Here is a 21355-nt window from a genome sequence, read left to right as displayed (position 1 = left end):
TTCATTCTTCTTTTTATAGTTGTTTTATGTCCTTGCTCCTGTTTATGTGCTTATTTCTCATTTTTGTGTTTTTGAGTATATTTTTACTCATGTTGTATCTCTTTGTGTGATTTTATTTTTATTCTTTGTAGTTTCTTATGCCTTTGCTCAGTGTGATTTTTTGTGTGTGTCTTTTTACATCATTATAAAATGACTTTATGGTCATTTTGTGTCCCTTTGAGTTGTTTTATGTCATTTTATGTATTTGTGATCATTTTGTGTCTCACTTGTCAACATTTCTGTTTCTTTGATCTTGTTTTGTGTCCCGACGACAAAGACAGACAAAACGCGTTTTGTCTGTCTTTGCCCGTGTTTTGTGTCTCCTTGGTGTCATGCTTTTTCCTAAGATCCATTGGTTTGCTCTGCCTGCGATCCAGGCTGTATAATCGAACACAGATAACCGAGCAGTTGATGTTGACGTGGTAGTGATATATCTTGAGGTTTTTGGTGGAAACATTCAAATACACGTGAATAAAAGTTAGCAGAAACTGTTTGATAACAGCGAGCAATCATGCTGGACTTTGCCATCTTTGCTGTTACCTTTGTCATCATCCTGGTGGGCGCTGTCCTTTATTTGTACCCGGTAAGTTCCTGCAAGTTTGGCGTTAGCTTGCTACATTAGCGGGCTGTTGCCCTCATCCCAGTGTCCCAACCAAAAAGCGCTTTTAAATGTTTTAGTTCTTGTTCACGAGTTGGAGCACATTATTCTGAACTATTTAAGAGATTAATTGAGTAAGGAGTGTATTTTGCACATTTCGGCTCCCATTTAATATAATATTCATTGACCTAGTCCAGAGAAATCCAACTTCAAGAAGACGGAATGAGCGAAAACGAGATTTTTTTTTTTTCATTTTTATCAGTTTCCTTTATGTGTTTGTGTTACAAGCCGATTTATTTCTAAACTCCAACTAATTTACTTCACATCCCTAAACGATATCATGTTCCATATGCGCATGCCATTCAATAAGAAATTGTTAAATTTTGTATTTTTCAAAGAGGTTCTGAATGGGACCCGCTTTCCGACAGGCAGAGCCATTATTTTAAATTATGTAAAGACTTAGTAGACATGTGGACACCACTGTGAGAAAAACTACTCATGTTTAATGACTTGTATTTGTGTTAAACAACAATCTCATTTCTAATCATATTTTCAGTCATCCAGAAGGGCCTCTGGTATCCCAGGTCTCAACCCCACAGATGAGAAGTAAGTTTTCATCTTTACCTTTATTTTTTCTGCTTCTGTTAACTCTTATTCAGTAACAGCATTTTGTAAAATATAGTACATTGTGCATAATAATTAGCTTCTTAAGGGTCCTGTTATCCTAATAGCTTTTGTCAGTAAATATAAGCATATGTGCGTTAATGTTCTATTTTCTGTTCTCCAGGGATGGAAACCTGCAGGATATCATCGACAGAGGCAGTCTGCATGAGTTCCTCGTCGGCCTGCATGATGAGTACGGCTCCGTGGCCTCGTTCTGGTTTGGTGGTCGCCCTGTGGTCAGCTTGGGCTCCGTAAGCGAGCTTCAGCAACACATCAACCCCAACCACGCTAGTAAGCAAACCAGTTTGGATCAGCAGCTTTTCTTACACTCAGGAATTTGTTGGGAAAAATATCTAATTGAAAAGAAGAACATCCTTATGCATAAATCTGCTGTTTCCTGCTTCCTTTTTAGCCGACTCCTTTGAAACGATGCTGAAGTCGCTGCTCGGCTACAAGTCCGGGATGGGAGGTGGGGCCAGCGAGTCCATCATGAGAAAAAAAGTGTACGAAAGTGCCATCAACAGCACGCTGAAAAACAACTTTCCGCTTGTGCTCAAGGTTTCCAAAGCCAAGAAATAATTTTTCTAAAATAAATAAGAAAACCAAAAACTTCCTCACACTTCCTGCTAACTGATATCTTGTTTCTTAGCTGGTGGATGAGCTGGTGAAAAAGTGGAAGTCATTCCCAGAGGGTCAGCACACGCCTCTGTGTGCCCACCTGCTGGGCCTGGCCATGAAGACGGTCACCCAACTGGCTCTGGGCGAGCGGTTCGGGGACGACACTGAGGTCCTTGCCTTCCGCAAGAACCACGATGCGGTGAGAAATTTTAGCACAAACCTCTGTGCAGTAAGCTTGGGGGACACAAAACTTTACTTTATTGGGATGCTAATCAAAAATGCACCATGCTAAAGTTCTGCAGGGAGTTTAAGGCTCTGTAACTGATCATTGATTTTTATTAATTTATTTATTTTTGCTCTTCTGACTCACGCTTCCAGATCTGGTCAGAAATTGGAAAGGGCTACCTGGACGGCTCCCTGGAGAAGAGCTCCAGCAGGAAAGCGCACTATGAGAAGGGTGAGCGAAGGAGGCGTGTCAACGTGTGGGAGCGGTGTCTGGCTTTGTGTGGTGAAGCCAAATGGAAAGTCTGCAGAGGCTCCGATGTTATCTCTGTGTTAAGCCTCTTGACAGACAGACCGAGCACATTCACGGTTACCACCTTAATCAGCAGACAGGCTTTGTTTGGATAGGATCGATAGGGATTTACCTGCCAAGGACAGATGCTATTTTGGGTGCTGTCTGAAAGGGCTGCAAAGACTGCATTTAATGTGTAACCCCACAGAGAGTGTCTGGCACTTGTTCATGTCACTTCATGTAACTCTGACACCCAGTTCTCAAAAAGTGGCTCCCCAGGTGTGAGAATAATTTACCCTTTACCCTATTAGTGCAGACAGGGGAACCTCACATTCAAGGTTTTGATGATTCAGATGTTTTTAAAGGGCCTGTCCAGCAGCTGTGGGACAAAATCTGTGAGCCGTGCCGGGCTAGGATGTCAGATTTTGAGCCCTTGAATGTGGTCGGAGTCGCCACGGCTCTCATCTTGTTTTTTCCTCCTCGGTGGTCAGCTCTGTCAGAGATGGAGTCTTTGCTGTTGTCTGTGGCGAAGGACAGGAAAACCCAGAGGAAGCAGGCGGTGTTTGTGGACGCTCTGCTGCAGTCCAACTTCACAGAGCGACAGGTGAATGCTGATGAGCTTCTGCTTTACATCCTCAGCGCTTTCACAGAGGTAAGAAAAAAAAACGCTGAAATCTTGATTGTTTGTTTCAGATCATGGAGGACTGCATGGTGTTCACTTTGGCTGGATGTGTCATCGCTGCGAACTGTAAGTGGCCTGAATCAGAGGATGTGAAGCCTGCCAGATACAGTTTTTATAAGTACAGTTTCCCAGAGTTGTCTGATAGGCACTTAACAATAATGTAATGAACTTTTAGCTCTAAAAGCAAACAAAAGCTAACTTTTATTTATCTTTTATTAGCAAAATGTTGTTTTATTCTGATTCTAAGATTACACACTGTGGTGTTTTGGCAGTGTGTATCTGGGCTCTTTACTTCCTGTCCAATTCAGAGGAAGTGCAGGACAAGTTGCACCAGGAGCTGGAGGACGTGTTGGGTTCTGATCCGGTTTCCCTCGACAAGATTCCTCAGCTCAGGTAAGCCTTTTGGACTTTTACGTATTTAGGCGTTCTTGAGTCGTCCTTCACACGCGGTGCAGCCAATAACGTTGATGCGATCGCATTTCCGTCCTCGCGTAGATACTGCCAACAGGTCCTGAACGAGACGGTGAGGACTGCCAAGCTCACCCCCGTCGCGGCTCGGCTTCAGGAAGTGGAGGGCAAAGTCGATCAGCACGTCATCCCCAAAGAGGTATCCGGTTTCCCGGAGTCTGCGGCTCTCAGCCAGATTATTTCAGCTGCACAAACACAGTGTTTGCTGTGTTAATGGTAAACAAGAACAGATAGAAACATTAAATAGCGTAAGAAACATAAACCGAGGATTTTATTTTTTTTATTTTTTATTTTTTAGATGCAACTTTTGAATGTTTATTTAAAGTCAAGCAAGTGATATTCCTGTTTTGTTTTATTTTTCTTCCTTCCCTATTAAAGTGCGTTGTTCCCTCAGTTTTCCCAGCTGAGGTTAAAATACAGCAGTTTTGTTACACGTAAACACTGTTGTTGTTGTTGTTGTTACTTTCAGACGTTGGTGATTTACGCCTTAGGAGTGGTTCTACAAGATGAGGAAACCTGGAGCAGCCCTTACAGGTTTGACATTTTGGTTTTGACATGTTCTTCAGCCAGTTTAAAAATGGCTGCCAGTTCAAATCCCACTCATTCAAAATCTGCAATACAAAGAAAACTGTACTGGGTCACTAAATTATCACTCTATAAAACAGGATCTGTAACGCTCATTCCCAGTACTTTATTTATATTCTGGGACTAGTATGGTATCCCTTACTAGACTAAGAGGTACCATGCTGTGCACAAGCCCCTCATTTCTTTGTGTGTGTGTGTGTGTGTGTGTGTGTGTGTGTGTGTGTGTGTGTGTGTGTTAAGCAACCTTAACCAATGAATTGTTAAAACCTTACAAAGGCACCTAACTCAACTATGAACCAGTGTCGTGTCTACACATAACAGAGAACTTGGAAAAGATTTTAAATCTGATCTTTGTCTTTAACAGACATAAAATAGCATTTTTCCAGAGCTATTAGCTGAAAGGTTGACACATCTCGATGTGTTGTGCAGCATGTCCTTAAAAATGTTGAGGGAACTGAACAAGTTCAGGTCAAAAAGATGCATGCTAAGAGATGCATCTTAAACTTCAGCTTATCTGTCACTGTTCATGGAAGTCTCAGTGGATGGATTGCTGTGAAGAAGCCATTCTTACTGAAGGGAATCAGGGAGAAAGGTTGAGGTATGAAAATTACACAAGAACTGGACTGAAAATCAGTGACAACATATCTGATCTTGTTAAAAGTAACGATTATAAACAAAGAAAAGTGCAGTCAGATTTTGATCCACCATCCAATACCATCTGGAAAGCATCTGATTGGCAGCGGTTTCATCCCAGAGGCTCAAATATCGATTTGGTGAGCTTGAAACTTTTGTTGTAGCTCCACCAGGGGTCAACATTTAGTTAATGGATTAGGAAAAATTTTACAGGAAGAGCTCAAATAATTTAGTTGATCATCAACACATCTATTTAATTTTTCCTCTATTTCATAAGTAACTTCAAAACTAATGGCATTTTGTCATCAGCCTTAGCTGTTATTTGTGGGGGGGTTGCTTTGAAGTTAATTCTAACCGGTGGGTGGAAATAAAACCTGCTAGCATTACCGTGTAGAGCTCGCTGGATTATCAGGTGTTTCCTGTTAAGTCTACAGGTGCATGTCACAGTTATCACCGGGCATTCATCTGCCTTCACCAGGTAACATAAATCTGCAGCCATCAAATAAACTGCAGTTAAAATAATGTGACAGCTTCACAGTGAGGGGCTTTTTTTCTTCCAAGTTAAAGTTGTAATATGTCTGTTTACTGGTTTGGTGAATACTTCAATCCTCCCTCAGGTTTGACCCAGATCGATTCGAGGAAGAATCGGCCAGGAAGAGCTTCTGTCTGCTCGGATTCTCAGGGAATCAGACGTGTCCAGAGCTCAGGTAAGAGGAAATTATCCACACTCTGTCACTCAGACTGCTAATTGTGAAAGCAGACTTCATTAGACCAACTTTGGGAAGTTTTGATAACTATTTGAAGCTCTTCTACACCTGGATGTCCTGCATCAATCACTATTTGGTCTCCGTTAGGTTTGCCTACACTGTGGCTACGGTCGTCCTCAGCACGTTGGTGCGGCAGCTGAAGCTCCACCGACTGAAGGGGCAAGTGGCCGAGATCCGATCCGAGCTGGTATCCGCACCGAAGGACGAAACCTGGATCACCGTTAGCAGAAGAAGCAGCTAAAACAAAGATTTAGAGAAAACGATGAAGAGCAAAAAGCAACACATTTAACATCACTGAATGAAATTACCAGCAGAGTATTCCCTGTTAGACGTCATCGTAGTTCCCCATCATGATGCCAGTAGTTTGGACTGACACTCTTAATTTGTAGGATTTTAAAGGCTGTTTCACCCACCTTGTACCACCACTGAGGCCTTAAGCATGACATTAGCTTTTTCCACTCACAGGTTTAGTTTGTCGAACGCTTCCTGTCTCTTCAGGGAGGGAGGCTCGACGAGTAAAGCTGGAGTTGCTAGGTTCTGGTGGTCTCTGGTGAAAGCCAGTCGAACTGCAAAGCACTGGGCTTTGAACACAGATCCTTTTAAAAGGATGTTGGGCCCTCGGGCCACCCTCATGGAGTCTGTTTCTGTTTCTCTAGTTTGGGAAGAAACATGCACATGAGCATCTTCTGGGTTGATGAGCCTTTCTACCATCCTGGTATCTTCTCCACATCCTCAAGACTGTGTTGGGCAGACATCGCCTCATGCTACCAGGAAAAATCTGAACTCGAGAAAAAAAAAGTCTGTGGCCACAACCTACTAAACCTTTTATGGGGGTTGTCTTCTTGTTGCCTCTCCAGTTCATCTGCTGTTGGAAACACTGATATCCCTGAAGATCCACCAACTTGTGATGATCAAGTGCTAAGCAGTGTGTATTTCCAGCCCACATGTGCAAGACATTTTAAATTAAATTGGGCCTGAACATGTATAATAAATCAATAATAGCTGTTATTTTGTTTATTGGATCAACAGGTTGGTGTATAAGAGACCAGAAAATAGTAAAAGCATCTCAGCTTTCTACAGGGGGAAGGAGGCGCTTTTAGCTCCAGAAAGTTATTCAGTGATTAGTTATTGAGTGATTGTTGCAGCTTTAAATTAAATGTTATGAGAGCTTTACAGAAGGGGAAGCAAAATCCTATTTTCTTCTCCTACTCCAGACTGGCTTCACAGTAACTAAAGCCTTAAAGAGTAATAAAAAATGAGTCCAGGAAATGTATTACAGGTTTTTATTGCGTACAGTAGTTAATATATAGTTATGAAATGTTTTATTCGCTGAGTTAAATATTTCTGAATTGAAAACTAATTAAAGAAAGAAAGAAAGAAAGAAAGAGAAATAAATAACCTCTGAAGCACTCAGCAGTGGGAGTGTGCTGTGATGCCGCTTTGTTATTAATTTTGGGAAGCCCGGCTGTGGGGAGAGCCCTGCGGTACCGCGGGCGGCCACGGGGGCGCCAGAGAGCGCACCTCTCCGCTAAAGATGTGAAAATGGCGGAGCTACAAATGCTTCTGGAAGAGGAGATTCCAGCGGGACGAAGCGCGCTGCTGGACAGCTTCACTAATTTGGAAAGAGTCGCGGAGTACTGCGAGAGCAACTATGTCCAGGTAGGCTGACACAACCGTGGAGGGGAAGAAGGTGTAGTTTGTTTCTTTCTTTTTTTTCTCAATGGAGCGAAGTGGTGCTAGGCTAACTGATGCTAGCGCTGCCGATGCGGTGCAGCCGTGCTGTCAGCTAGCCTCGGCAAGCGCAGCAACAACCTGCTGCCGATGCGGTTTTTTTTTGTTTGTTTTTTAAAATTAGATAACAAACTCATAATGTGGCAATTCCCCACCCGATTCATACCGCTATTTGTTTTCCTCTGTGTAACGATGTGTGTGAGCTGTGCATCCCACCGTGGTGGGTTAGCCGGGTAGCTCGTTAGCTTGCTGCTCGTCATCACCCCTCAAACCACCGAGCAGGCACCGTGAAAATCGATTTCTGTGCTCCGTGCGGGGATCAATCACTGCCAGCCAGCTGATCAGGCTCCGGCCTCAGATGTGGGACGCGATATCAAGGCAGATTAACCTCTGATAGGCTGTGACAGGAGACAACCCGCCGTGACAGCGTTACAAACAACTGATTTATGATGCTGTTGATGTAGCAGCCACACTTAAAACCCTTTTAAAATGCTCAGCCTGAAGCCATTCATGTGCACCTCCGTGCAGGAGAGGGGAGGGGGGTGATGTGGATACATTTCTGCCTGTGTGTGAGTGCAGCCATTCAGATGCTTTGAAATTCTGCAGGTGTGATCTCATCTCATTTCGGCATCTCCACTCATCACACACTCGCAGGCCAGCTTTCAGTAGGTGAGAAATCAGGGAATAAGCTAGGACACAAGGTGTGATGCTGAAATCTGACATCCCTGATGAGCTGGGCTGATCAGGTCTGACAAGTTGCCCTGGAAAGAAGAAGAAGAAGGAGGAGAGAGGTGGTGGATGTTGGCAGCTTGCTGTCTGGCAGGTTGCCCTGTGAGGTTTTCCCAGCTGCTGTCAGATGGATGTTATCACTTATAGATCAGCTGGACAGAAGCAGGAAGCATCAGGAGAATGTTTAGTGTGATGCTTCACCTCTTACGTTTTCATATTTTCTGTCCTTTTCTGTTTTACTTTAAAGCAGACTTCTTACAGCATTAGTCATTGAGGAATTTAAACCTGCTAACTAATATTTCGGGTTGTCATTCACATGATGCCACAGGTGTGTTTGCTCGAACTCCACGCCCAGGACTTGTTTGCAGTCAAGGGATGTTTCACTAACAAAACCAATCCCTAGTGTGTGAGATGTTTGTATTCACAGACTTCAAAGTAGGGCTGCTCGATTATGGCAAAAATGATAATCACGATTATTTTCACTGAAATTGAGATCGCGATTATTTGACGATATTTATTTAACCCTTTAAGACCTACTATAGAACCAAGTCCGCCAGAGCTTATATTATTTTTTTACATGTTGTAGTGCCATTTGTGGGAGCATTTCAAGTTGCTAAATAACTGTTATAGCCCATATTTTAATAATATGTATGCATTAAGTCCATAGTAACTACATTAATTGCAAAAAAGTGCAATAAACTACAAAAAAATTGAAAATCGCTTTTGTTTTGTTTTTTTTACATATATTTCTACTTGGAGAAATTTAAGAGGTTTATCCCTCAAAACTTTAAATACAAAAAAGTTGCAAAAAATAGTTTACAACAACAGGAAATTTATTTTGAGTGTCTTCATAGTTTTATTTTGGAGATACAGCAATTTTTATATACACTGCAGGAAAAACAAAAAAAACAATCCTATGATGCAAATTTGCAAAGAAAACAGCAGGTGCATCAAAATAAACTATTTCCAGCAGTGCAATTCGAGTTCTAAGCATCCCAGAAACTATTCAGAAAAGTCAAACACTCAATTAGTGGATAATTGAGTGTTTCCTCTATTTATCAGTTACTTTCTCTCAGACTGTTTCGACTTTTTAATTCGTGGAGTGATCGTTTATCACAAAAGTCACTTTTTTTTCTTCTTTTTTTTCCATGCACTGTTGGCAAACACTGTGCCATCAAAAGTGCATGAATTCTGTTTGGTTTACCAGCCGGCAAAAAAAGAACCACGTCCGTGCTGGTCCTACGCCTGCTTGCCTACCTGCCTGTCTGACCCGAGTCATTTCTAGCCTAACTACATTCTTACAAAACCCACAAACAAAAGGGGCAACAACTGAAATAATGAGCAAAATATTTTCACAATTTTCTTTGGTGGGGAGCAAAAGCGGTCCTGCAAATATTTTCAGCATCACTACGCCTGTCTTATCTTTGACATCTGATTCAGACTTTTGGATTGTGGAGCCTATAACACAACCTACCCAAGTTGCTGAGGTCATTGCTGTTATGTGTGGTCATGTCCCGGTGCTTTACATGTGGTGACAACCATGATAGAAACCAATAAAATCCTCTTTGTTCCGGCCATGTTTATCCCTCACGTCTGTTCTGATGGTTTGAGGAATCTCTTACATTGACATGTAATTCTTAATCCTTATACTGAGGTGATGATTGTTACTTTTCTGGTGTGTGTGGACTCGGTTGTTAGTTTTAAGCCATTTTGGATATGTTGTGATGTTTATTTTTGTTAATTGTGGTTCCCATTAGAGTCAAAAAGATGAGGATAGAGTGCTACTTTGTGGTCGACAACTTTCTTACTGTATGAGCCGGTCATTGGTTTCTCAGCCGAATCAGCCACTCATCATTTCAAAAAACCACAATGTTCAGCTCAAGAAGGTAAAATGGGACTTCTTACACCAAACATACAGTCTGTGGTTTGATGTTGTCAAGACAACGTGATGAAACATTGTTCAAAGGAATTATTAAGCTTTGGGACACTTTTGGGTGTTTGAAGCAGAGATCCAGTTAGATATTGACAGGAAGCTGTTCGGTCACTGTATTCGCTCTGAAATGACTATGCAGAGTTGTGGTATATTTGTAATGTGCTACCTTTACTTGGTGCCAGAGCTCATTATGATATATTGTTTTCAAGAGGCCCAAAATGTGCTTTCTAACAGCTGTTGTAGTATTTGGCTGAATGTTTGTCATACTGTTTGTACAAAGGCTCGTTTTACTGGTCCAACTCGTGTAGAGAGCAGTGCTGCTGCTGCTTTTTTTTTTTTTTTTTTTTGCGTGGTGGCTTGAAAGCAGCCTTGTCCAAACGTTACTGCTACCCTTGAGCTTTAGTAGTGAATGACAGCCTACCAGGTGCCAGTACAAATGAGGGGACATGTTTTTTTTAGGGCAAATAATTGTTTTAATTAGCGTTTTTCTGACTTAAAATGGGTTGAAGATGCATGTAAGCCCAATCAGTAAGGGTGCAGCAAAGGCTCTGAATCTGTTATAACTTATTTAAGTGAAATTTACCTTTTTTTTTTTTTTTTTTAAATTGTCTCTGCCCATTTTGACTTAAATTGTTAATTATGGTTTAGTAATGGAGTGATATCCATCCTCTCTTACCGTATACATATCACTGGATTAAATCCGTCTCTCCTGTGCCAGCAGGTGCTCTCGTGACTTACCACATAACCTGCTTGTCCTCATTCTATAGCAGCGCTGCGTCCTCTGCTCTCCTGTAAATGACAGAGGTGTGGACTCGAGTCACATGACTTGGACTCGAGTCAGACTCGAGTCATTAATTTTATGACTTTAGACTTGACTTGAAAAAATGTTCTAAGACTTGTGACTTGACTTGGACTTTTACACCAATGACTTGGGACTTGAATTGGACTTGAACCGGTTTACTTGAAAAGACTTGATATTTCACCCCAAATATAAAATTTAACATGCATATTATATAGAGATTGAAAATGTGACGTCATTCACGGGTAGAACCGCAAAGGATTCTGGGAACTCGTGGCAAGCGGTACTAGCGCACGCAGGCTTTCAATTAAAATCAGTTATACAGCGATAAAAAGAAACACAAAAATGTCAAGAAGCTGTTGTATTATTAACTGCAATAGCCGGTCGCATGACAGCCACGGGAAGCCGACGGGTAAAGAGATCGGTTGTTATCGGATTATGTCGTTGAAGAGAAATTGTTCGAGCCATGTTTCCGAAGTAACAAAGAGGCGACTGGATTGCAGCCATTCAAAGACCAAATATAACGTCCTAGAACACTCCAGCTCACAGGTTAGTCTGCTCCAAGCATTTACACAAAGGTCAGTCTGCTGTTGTAGTTAATGCGTCATTTTTCTTAACATAATTGGTGATATAGGTTACAAGCAAGTCTGGCGCTGAACAGAAATTGTCGCGCTATGCTCCTTTATTTATTGTGCATAAATAGTAAATTATCCTGACACAATATTGCGTTTCGCTTCTGTTATTATGGTACACTGACAAAAACACATACTTTTATTCACAGGATAAAACAGGTTTTTTGTATCACTAATTGCCCAGTGCGATTACAGCATACAATATTATTGTCACTGCTACATTTCTGTGATGCTACCAGAAATTATTTCCACTACTAATTAATTACCGTTGAGCTCAAAGGTTATATTAATAAACGGTTAACGAATGTGTATTTATGAAGACGATTTGTGAGACTGGTAAACTTATGATACGTACGATGGTCTTTCGTTCTACACGGTGCATTTCAAGGTCCTGCACCCATCCGTCGGTAAACTGTACCTGGGCTTGTTGCAGTGACCGGAAGTTACTAAACTTCATGAGTGTATGCACTCACTCCAAGAACCGTATAATTATAAATATGCATATAAATATGCTAAGATGAGATAGCTGACTTCATCTAACTAGCAAATGTTGTCCAGGCTACGTTGGTGATACAGTTTTTTTAATGTGTATGATATTTTTGTCATGCGATTTTAAAGCTGGTCCTACAACCGCATCCAAGAATAACATGCAGCTTATCTCAGAACTGTCGGTGAAAATTATTCTTGGAGCTAAGTTTAATTGAGCTGCATTTTAAAGAGGTGCAATTTCACAATTTGTGTATATTTTCTAAGTTCACTATTTTGTCATGTGTTGAGAAAAACACAGATTTTAAAATTACATGGTCTAATATTTACATTTAGCATATAACTGCAACATTATTTTTTCGTTTGTTTTTTTTAAAGACTCGAAAGGACTTGAAATTCAAAGTTTCAGACTTGTGACTTGACTCGGACTTTTACACCAGTGACTTGAGACTCGACTCTGACTTGCCTGACATTACTTGAGACTTGACTTGAGACTTGAGGATAAAGACTTGAGACTTACTTGAGACTTGCAAAACAATGACTTGGTCCCACCTCTGGTAAATGATGTCATTTGTTTGCATGCCGTGCCAGATGCTTAAACTAGTTGGATTAGGGGTGTGTGTGTGTGTGTGTGAGAGAGATTGTTTAAAATTTAAAAAGTGCGCTGCATGTTTCACATGAAAGGGAATAGACTGATTACCACAGAGGGTGCTGCTCATTGAAGTCGTCATTGAAATCCCCGGATTGTTGCTTGATGCTGCCTCTCATTTTTTTGTTTTGTTTTTTCCTCACAGTCTTATGTCAGTTTAGCCCAGATATCCTTTCATTCTGATTCGATGTGTTTGTACAAAGGTTTCCTGTTAAAACTAACAAATAAATAAATAATAAAGAAGAGAAGGAAAGACGTGGGCTTTCCTATTATCCTGGCATCGCAGCCCTGGATTTTGGGGAGTTAACAGCATTGCTTAAATTTGAATTTTAAAGTAAAATCAATAAGTCGATATCCAATCACAGCCTAAAGGCTGCTACAAACAATGCAGGTAATCTGCTGCTGTCTCTCGCACACAGGAAACTCTGAGCGGTTTTGTCGCCACTAATTTTTGTTGGTTACACTGCAGATTATGTGGAAATGGCGAGCTACAGCAATCAGACTTTTGCAGACCCTCAGATGACATTTTAATGAAGCTTGTTTTATCCCAGCTTAAATCTACAGCCTTACGATGGTCTTTTTTAGAAGCAAGAACAATGAAGTTTGTTCTGCGTCTTTAAGAAAACACCTTGATTGAGAGGGAAAAAAACAGAAATGAGTAATCTGAATATTTTATGACTCTAAAATGCTCAGAATTTTTTTTTAAAAAGCCCTTAATCATTGCTAAAAGACTAACATTACTTGTTTAAATCTAAACAAAGGCAGTGCTTGATCACACAGACCAAATTAAAGCTGCAAATTGCCACATTTGAGAAGCAAAAATGTTTTTGTTTTTTTTTTGGTGTCTGCCTTTGCTTTCATTCACACCATTATGTGCTGGCTTTGTGCTGCAGCTCGACCCCGCATGCTGCGCTCGGTGCAGTGTCACGGAGGATTAAGGAACACAATTTCCCAGCAGAAACATTAGCTGATCCATCTGCCCTTTGATGTTCCTGTCGACGTGCCCACGCCGTGCCCACGGCCAATCGGCTGCCTCTGAACACTGCTTTCACGCCGGCTGCAGCTGTTTTACCTGCTACTCACTTCACTGCCGCTAAGCTCTTTTCTCTTGCTTCACTACAAATTTGCTTCTTGGTGCTGAAACCTTTTGCTCTCCATCCTGCTGACACTGACTGCATTCAGGCTCCACTTTTTGTGCACTGCTTTTTGTGTTGGGATGATATTTTCTTTAGCATTGAAGTAGCTCTAACTTCTTTAATGCCTTTTTGAAGTGCTCATGTGGGTATTTATCATTAGTGGGTCAGCACTGAGTTAAATGGTAACTATGTGCCGGGTTCAACATAACCTGTAGCCCCATTAAATCGTCCTTCATAAGGTGTGTTTGGATAATTACATGGAAAGGGGTCTTTTTAGCTGATCCATCCACTGGGGCTTGTTTTTTACAAACCCGTAGCTCAGCTAATTTGGAATCAAGTTCAAATGAAAGCCGTCTGTCTCTGTTCACCATCCTCTCCTTGCACAGAGGGCTGTGTAGCCTCAAAGCTGAGGTGCAGGTTCTTCCTGAGGCTGTGAGGTTCGTGTTTGTAATCTCTTGTATGACAGTAAATGAATACTGAATAAGAAGTCCTAGATTAACTCATTCACTGCCAGCCATTGGCAGTGAATGAGTTAAACCCATTGACTCATTCACTGCAATTGACGGCTATAGACGTCAGTGGCAGTGAATGAGTTAATTTCCAGCCTGGGAACTTTCTTTTGAAGTGTGTGTGTTCTTTCTGTGCTTGTATCGTTCTCTTCTGATAGTCCGTCTTCCCCACAGGGGCTAAATTATACATGTGAGGTTAAATGATGATTTCAGCCACCAGTGGCTGTAGGCTAAAATGTGTGTATAGTAGGGCTGGGCCATATCATACCGTTCACGGTAATACCGGTATAATGTTGGGCAACGATAAGAAAATGAAATATCACGATAGAATATGGGTAAAATGCGCATGCACAGTGCCTCTGTTTCCATATGCACATGGTGGAAAAAGCTGGCGGCGACAGAGAATGAGAAGGGTGAAAGCGGATCGTTGAATGAAACAGATGAACTAGAATCGGTTTGTAAAATTGCTGCAACTTGAGTGGTGTGGAGCTGGTTTAGCTTTCGTCCGTCAGATACACAACAAAGCACTATTTTAGGTAGCGCATGCTAGCGGGCCGTCGTTATTACCGTGCTTTTTGGAAAATACGGCACACTTAAAATCAATCCTTTGATTTTTCTGAAAATCAACAGTGCCCCTTATAATCCCGTGTGCCTTATGTATGAATTTTGGTTGTGTTTACTGACCTCGAAACGATTTTATGTCGTACACGGTGCTCAAAAATCTGTCAGATGTTTTAGTACGACTTTGCTAAGCTACGAACCCGCACCACTTGATGGATTGTCAGAGCATTACGGTTATCGTAGGCAGGCGCCTCGCGGAGTGATAAGTACTGTGCTTCAACATAATATTACCGTATTGTGTGTGTATAACCTCTTTTTAAGTTTTGTGGATGTTATACATGGTTATGCTGAGGATATGTCGGCCAATTTCCACTGGAAATGCCTTTTGGTTAAACTGTCAGCAAGGAATTTGCATTTGCACTGTTACATTTTTATATAACTTTAATCAACATAAAAAAAACATCTGCTTGTTTAAGTGAAAATACATTGATGTTTTGTTTTTTGTTTGCACTAATAAAGTTGTGGAGTTGTAAAGTATTTTGTCTAGTGTCAATTATATCGTCAGTTATATCGTTATCGCAAATTTTCAAATGTATATCGTGATAAATATTTTTGGTCATATCGCCCTGCTCTAGTGTATAGATGTGCAAACAGTTGCTTGGTTTGCATGCTGACATTTCGGCAAACACTTTCTGACTGGCGGCAGGGTCTTTGAAAGGACTACGTTTTTAATTACTTTGTTAGTGTTATTCCTAAACATTGTTGTGTACTTTTTATGGACCAATTTTACAGAATTAACAGCCTAATAACATCTTTTTTTTTTCTTTGAAGAGATGCTGGCATTATAATAGACATTTTATTTGAGTGGATATCACCTTTAGCCTATAATAATATGCATCTTGCTGTTCCTGCTGCTACAGTAATCATCAGGGCACTGATGATAGTACTTTATGTTTTGTTAGGAAAACGGGAACTAGGTGTAGTATGTTACTGAAATGCAAAAACACAAAGAAAATGTAAAGAAATGAGGACTTTTGCACAATATTGTAGTACTCATTACAGAAAGTGTTTTGACACAAAAGCAGAACATCTCTGTCTTCTTATGTTTCTGCACTTGTAGAGAATAAATGTGCAGATGTTGACTGCTGTTCTTCCTGTAGAAGCCAAGCCGACTGGAACAATCCATTTATATTCTGCTTGTTTTTGTCAGGGATCAAATGCAAACACAGTCGTTTCAGAGATGCCAGAACCCTGTGGGGGAACCAGTCGTCTGCTGCAACCTCTAATCTTTGTAGCTGCCCACCCTCATACAGCAGGCTAGAAGTAGCCCTGGAAGTGTGTAAATGCCCCCTGTGGGATTTCCTCTGTGTTTTGACATGGCCCTTGTCTAAACTGTTAGACTCATCTGAGTACAACAAGCACTACAAAATATGCAGGAATCTTGTAGTGTAAAGGTGGCCCACTTAAAGTCCGCATTTTTTCAGAATGTCCTCAGGTAACACAGGCTGTGTTTTCCCCTCTGCTCCCTCAGTTTTCATCACTTTGTAAAACCTGCATCGTTTGCTTTCCATGAAATGCAAATCGTGTCTTTTGAAAGTCAAATATCCATTTCTCTTCTTCAGACTCCAGACAAGCAGAGGGCGCTGGAGGAGACCAAGAACTACACCACCCAGTCTCTGGCCAGCGTAGCCTACCTGATCAACACGCTGGCCAACAATGTCCTGCAGATGTTGGACATCCAGGCCTCGCAGCTCCGCCGCATGGAGTCCTCCATCAACCACATCTCACAGGTGAGGGAAGTTAAACAAATCAGGCTTTTGACTCACCTGCCAAGAAGGAACCCCCTCCATCAGTTCTCAAAGCACAATTAACAGTTAAATATGGCCTTTTAATTCTCTTTGTCCTTTTTCTATTGGGTATTAAGCACTGTGTAAGCCTGATTAATGAGGTTTTAATAAAGTTTTACTATTCAAATGGACCAGACGCTGATGTGACTGTGTGGATAATGAATGTATAATTCAGTGTATCTGCATTGCAGGTAAATATGTGTGCTGGAGCTGCACGCTGGATCGAAAGATAAAAGGGTTTCAACATGCAACAGATACTTCAAAGCAATCAAAACCCTAAATTATGAAACACTCTGAAACACCTCTTCCTCCTAATAAAGTCTTGGCAGGCTTTCAGGATTAAGTGTTTTAATTTTAAGAAATGAAAACATGCCTCTCATCCTTAGACGGTGGACATCCACAAAGAGAAGGTAGCACGGCGGGAGATCGGCATCCTCACCACCAACAAGAACACGTCCCGTACGCACAAGATCATCGCCCCGGCCAACCCTGAGAGGCCTGTGCGATACATCCGCAAGCCCATCGACTACAGCCTGCTAGATGACATGGGCCACGGAGTTAAGGTGCTGTTTCTGGGCTTTTTTCCCTTAAATTTGGCCAAAAGTAGTCTTAAAAAGTCACCAACCACATGCCAGTTTATAAGAGTGATGTGATTATTTTTATAATATAAAAATAATCACATCACTTACTTAAATAGTTAAATACAATACTTAAATATTGATTTAAGGGATAGAATTTAGTTTATATTGGTATTTTTTTGCATGCAGTACTGTCAAATACTTAACTTTAGGGGTCAAAAGAAGACCATGGAAATGTGTTTGAATGTCGGAATTAATCCAGGCTGCTCACTGATGAAAGTCTAAAGATAAGCAAAGGACTTGTAGAGGTCATGTTCTTTATTATTAGGTTTCAGTGGTTTTCAAAGTCAAGAAATCTAAGAAAAAAATCAATGACTCAGGCTTTTCACATGGACGGGGAGCCAGTGACGGCCAGGACATTAAGCCTGTCACCTGCAGCTGGAAACAGGCTTTTCTCATGATTTTATGTTTAATAAAATCATGGGAGAGGCTGATTCTTAAAGCTTTGTTCCTGCTGACTTTCTGAACAATGACGAGCTTGTTTATACAGAAAACCGAAGCGCTGGCTTTCAACCTTATGAAGGTCGAATTCCTCAGATTTTAAACACTAAGCTATTGTTGGCCGGATCTCTCCAGCTCGGCTTTGTGAAGCACAAGCTTGAACAACTGTTGTTTTCCTCTCCTCCTTCACACACTAATCACCTGATTTCTTCTCTCTCTCTTTATGCTTGCCTAACTTTATCTTTGTTACCAACTGTAGTGGTTGCAAAGGTTTAAGGTAAGATTTCCAAAGTAAGAGCCCCAAACAAGGAAGGGCTTTTTGTGATTTGTGGATGTTTTGTATTGTTGTGTCTGTGGTTTCTTTTACATTTTTGGTTTGTTTGCAGTTAAAGATGTGTTTGCTTACAGATATTCAGATTATATTTCAGAAAAATGCTTTAACCTCCTAGGACCTGGCGTCCACATACATGGACATCACATTTTGGGTTATTTAGAGTAAAATACTAAATTTTGCTCTACAAGGGCCTGATATCCACTTACAAGGACATTATACTGCTACTGTTCTATCAAAATTTTAAACGAATATCCTCATATGTGGCTCTTATTTTTCTTAAAATCAAAAATAAGGTTGAAAAAAAATCTGGTAATTCTTTATTTTTACATTCATCGGGCCCCAATATGCCCAAATATCAAAGAGAAATTAAAAATGCATGTCGTGGAAGAGTTCGGGTCTTAGGAGGTTAAAAATGAACTTGTGAAAAATCCTTTTCCTGTCACATTTTTAATGCACAAAAAAGTAGAAATATCAGTATTCGCTTCATGTTGTCGTTTTTGGAAATAAAACCTGGAAAAACCTTGAAAGATGCAAAATTTACAGCTGGTATGAGAGGAAATGCAAATGCATTACACCATAATTTGGAGCATATTTGCATCCATGTGTCGCGTAAACTGCAATTTATATTTGATTACTACAACCACAATTGAATCACAACAACCAGCTTTGTATCATCAACACCAACTGTTATGATTTTATATTTTAGTTGATGATGATGATGATAATAATATTGTGTTACATAGGAGAGCCTAATTTGACTCTGACACTTCTGTTATGCCTTTCAACAGACTGTCTGACTTAGATAAGCCTACTGAAGGCCGTCTCCCTGTACTTTGTCGTGCTATGACTAAAAAAAACCCCAAACTTTTATGTGCTTTGACCTAATTTAACATTTTAGCAACTTTTAATTTGAATTTGTGGCAATTTGTGAATCTGTGACAGAACGTAAAGAAAAGCAGAAAGTTTCAAGACCTTTATTATCATTACCCAACAGAAAGCTGGTTGTAATGACCAAGTGTGCAAAGGCAAAATCTATCCATCAGCACTTCTAAAACCAGCCAATTAGCATGTAATATATTTTCTTTCTTTTTAAACTGCTTCAAGTCTTAGTCACCCACATTTATTCAGCATTCATATATTATCTATACCTAAGCACTTTATCTAACATTCACACAATCACACTCATACTCGCTGGATGCACCTCCTCCCAATGCCTCCATGCAGCCGATGCAAATTCACCAACCTTCCGATCAGTAGATGACCTGCTCTTACCAACTGAGCCTTAGTGTGGACGATGGAGATGAATTCTTGTTACTTGGGCAGATGTTGTTACCTCCTCATGCTAACCTAAGCTGCCTCCTATAGGAGTGCTGTTGATCTTATCTTCTAACTCTCATCACAAAATAAAGGATAATTTGAAGGTTGACAGCTGTGTAAGAAGTCTAATGGTTAACCAGCAGATTTCTAAACCAATGTCCACCTACCTGCCACAGGCCAGCGCTCAGAACATGAAGGCTGGAGGAGGCGGACTCCCTCGCACCAACCCCCCCACACAGAAGCCCCCGAGCCCACCCATGACGGGGAAAGGGACGCTTGGGTATGTAAGCTGTGCAACCACCTTGATGTGTGTTGAGACGTACGTACGGCGTGCAGAGTCGGTTTTGGGAGGGTAACGACAAGGCCTGTCATATGGACGTGGTTACTCCCAGTTTCATCATCGCTCCTTTACCTCCTGGTTTAATTAGTCTCTTCAGGGTGGTTTCAAATCTGTTTTAGGGCCAGTTCACATTTCTGTGCTGCTGAGACAACCTCATTTCTTTTATACAAGAAATATTTTTACATCAAGCTGCATGCTGAATTTTGGATTTGTTAGGGTTTCTCGCTCTCAGCCATGCACCATGCATCTTTTAAATAGGTTTCCCTAAATTCTAAAGAGTTGGGTTTTTTTTTTTTTTTTTGTTTGTTTGTTTTTTTTTGTGTGCAAGTGTGTTAAAGTTTGCTCTTTTTGGGATGCTTAAAGTTGTCTTTTGATAATCTACTTGATATGAATATAAGCAGCAGTGTTTGCAAAATACGAGCTGATGTCTGTTCACAATTTTCTTTTTTTTCTTCTTCTTCTTCTTCTTCTTGTTTTTTTTTTTTTGTTTTTTTTTGTTTGGTTTGTTTGTTTTTTGTTTTTTGTTTGTACCCAATTTAATACCTGGCTTTTTTCTTTTTTCTGGCATTCAAGACCAGAACAAGGATTTTTAAATCCCTTATTTTAGGAAAAGAAACTTTATATTTTGGGGTTTGTAGAAGAAGAGATTGGTTTTGTATTGGTTGTCATCTAAAGAAGAAAAAAAAAAAAGCTCTTTTATTCTATTTTTAGTTCAAACTTGTTAAACTCCTCCTGACTGAAATTAGATCAGACATCAAAATGAAAAAGCATCAAATGGGAAAAACAAACAATATTGTTAATTTTAATTTCTATCAGCTTCACTTTAAGAAGACAATTAGCTGCGTTAAACCCATCAAATCCTGCCTGCCTAGCAGTACAGATACATGGTTGATATTAGCCTATTTTACCCTGTCACTATTTATATCCCAGCACTGGTGTATGCATGCTGGCTGATGAGTAAAAAGAAACTGATGTACTTACATGCTTAACTAATATTTTCCCAACTGAAAATAAAAAATTAGAATAAAATACAGAAGATTCAGTTGAACAAAATGGAAAATGTACAAACGCCGACCTTCTGTCCAAATTCAGCTTCTATATATAAGACCTGTGGTACTTTCGGTGATCGTCAAGTTGAGTACAAACAACGTACATTTAAAATGACACAAACAAAAAATGGCATTCGCAAGGGGGTTGCTGAATACCAAAATCAACTGGGATTTATAACAAATCTTTTATAAAGTTTGTTAACAATCACTTCATGTGTGACGATCTTCGTGCAACTTTTCATTCAGATTGGCCGACCCATTAATTAGGAAGTAAGGTACATATTATATATATTGCACTGCATTATACAAAAGTAATGATCATTATGATCACAAGGTATTTAAAGCTAAAAAAAAATTAATCTAAGTGTAAATCATACCAGCTGTGATCCCATTATTTCTTAAAGGCATCTTAAAAAGGAAAAAAAAGTTTTTTGTTTGTTTGTTTGTTTGTTTGTTTGTTTGTTTCTATAAATCCCGGATTAGCCCCCATTCTTATTGCATTTTGTTTATTAAAATTGAAGATTTTTTTTTTCCTTTCTAGTTTGCTCTGATAATGTCATTTTCAACTGATTGAGTCTTTTTCCAAAAATGTCTTTTTGAGTCATCATCATTATTTAACTATAAAATGTATCTTTCAGCTCATATCTTGTTCATGCT

At 40.2% G+C, this 21355-nt stretch overlaps 2 protein-coding genes across 8 annotated transcripts in view; both read left to right on the top strand.

Annotated features, from left to right (window-relative positions):
- The first annotated feature begins 438 nt into the window (after positions 1-438).
- cyp20a1 (cytochrome P450, family 20, subfamily A, polypeptide 1) lies at positions 439-6607 on the top strand. Its single transcript, XM_085347634.1, has 13 exons — positions 439-622; positions 1194-1243; positions 1425-1591; positions 1713-1858; positions 1950-2117; positions 2297-2375; positions 2924-3036; positions 3126-3180; positions 3387-3507; positions 3610-3721; positions 4052-4116; positions 5418-5507; positions 5655-6607. The coding sequence occupies exons 1-13, from the start codon at positions 551-553 to the stop codon at positions 5806-5808; spliced, it is 1392 nt and encodes a 463-aa protein (XP_085203760.1). The 5' UTR covers positions 439-550; the 3' UTR covers positions 5809-6607.
- A 486-nt stretch (positions 6608-7093) lies between these two features.
- Positions 7094-21355, top strand: part of LOC146608253 (abl interactor 2-like) — a 31688-nt gene continuing 17426 nt past the window's right edge. For all 7 annotated transcript variants that reach the window (XM_085347343.1, XM_085347341.1, XM_085347339.1 and 4 more), the window contains exons 1-4: positions 7094-7226; positions 16355-16522; positions 16966-17142; positions 19486-19589. In XM_085347343.1, coding sequence (XP_085203469.1) covers positions 7110-7226; positions 16355-16522; positions 16966-17142; positions 19486-19589 — 566 coding nt within the window. In that variant the 5' untranslated portion in view covers positions 7094-7109. The remainder of the gene's footprint in view (positions 7227-16354; positions 16523-16965; positions 17143-19485; positions 19590-21355) is intronic.

Source organism: Diplotaxodon limnothrissa, linkage group LG23, assembly GCF_057381915.1.
Source record: "Diplotaxodon limnothrissa isolate DT_005_m linkage group LG23, D_limnothrissa_male_GT1.1, whole genome shotgun sequence".
NCBI lineage: Eukaryota > Metazoa > Chordata > Actinopteri > Cichliformes > Cichlidae > Diplotaxodon > Diplotaxodon limnothrissa.
The sequence above is the reverse complement of the archived record's forward strand: the minus strand, read 5'-3'. Positions and strand labels throughout refer to the sequence as shown.

Coding starts and splice junctions, on each gene's coding strand:
- cyp20a1 (XM_085347634.1), top strand. CDS start 551: ATGCTGGACTTTGCCATCTTTGCTGTTACCTTTGTCATCATCCTGGTG. Junction 2,118..2,296: donor TCCGCAAGAACCACGATGCG/GTGAGAAATTTT, acceptor TCACGCTTCCAG/ATCTGGTCAGAAATTGGAAA. Junction 3,181..3,386: donor ATGTGTCATCGCTGCGAACT/GTAAGTGGCCTG, acceptor GTGTTTTGGCAG/TGTGTATCTGGGCTCTTTAC.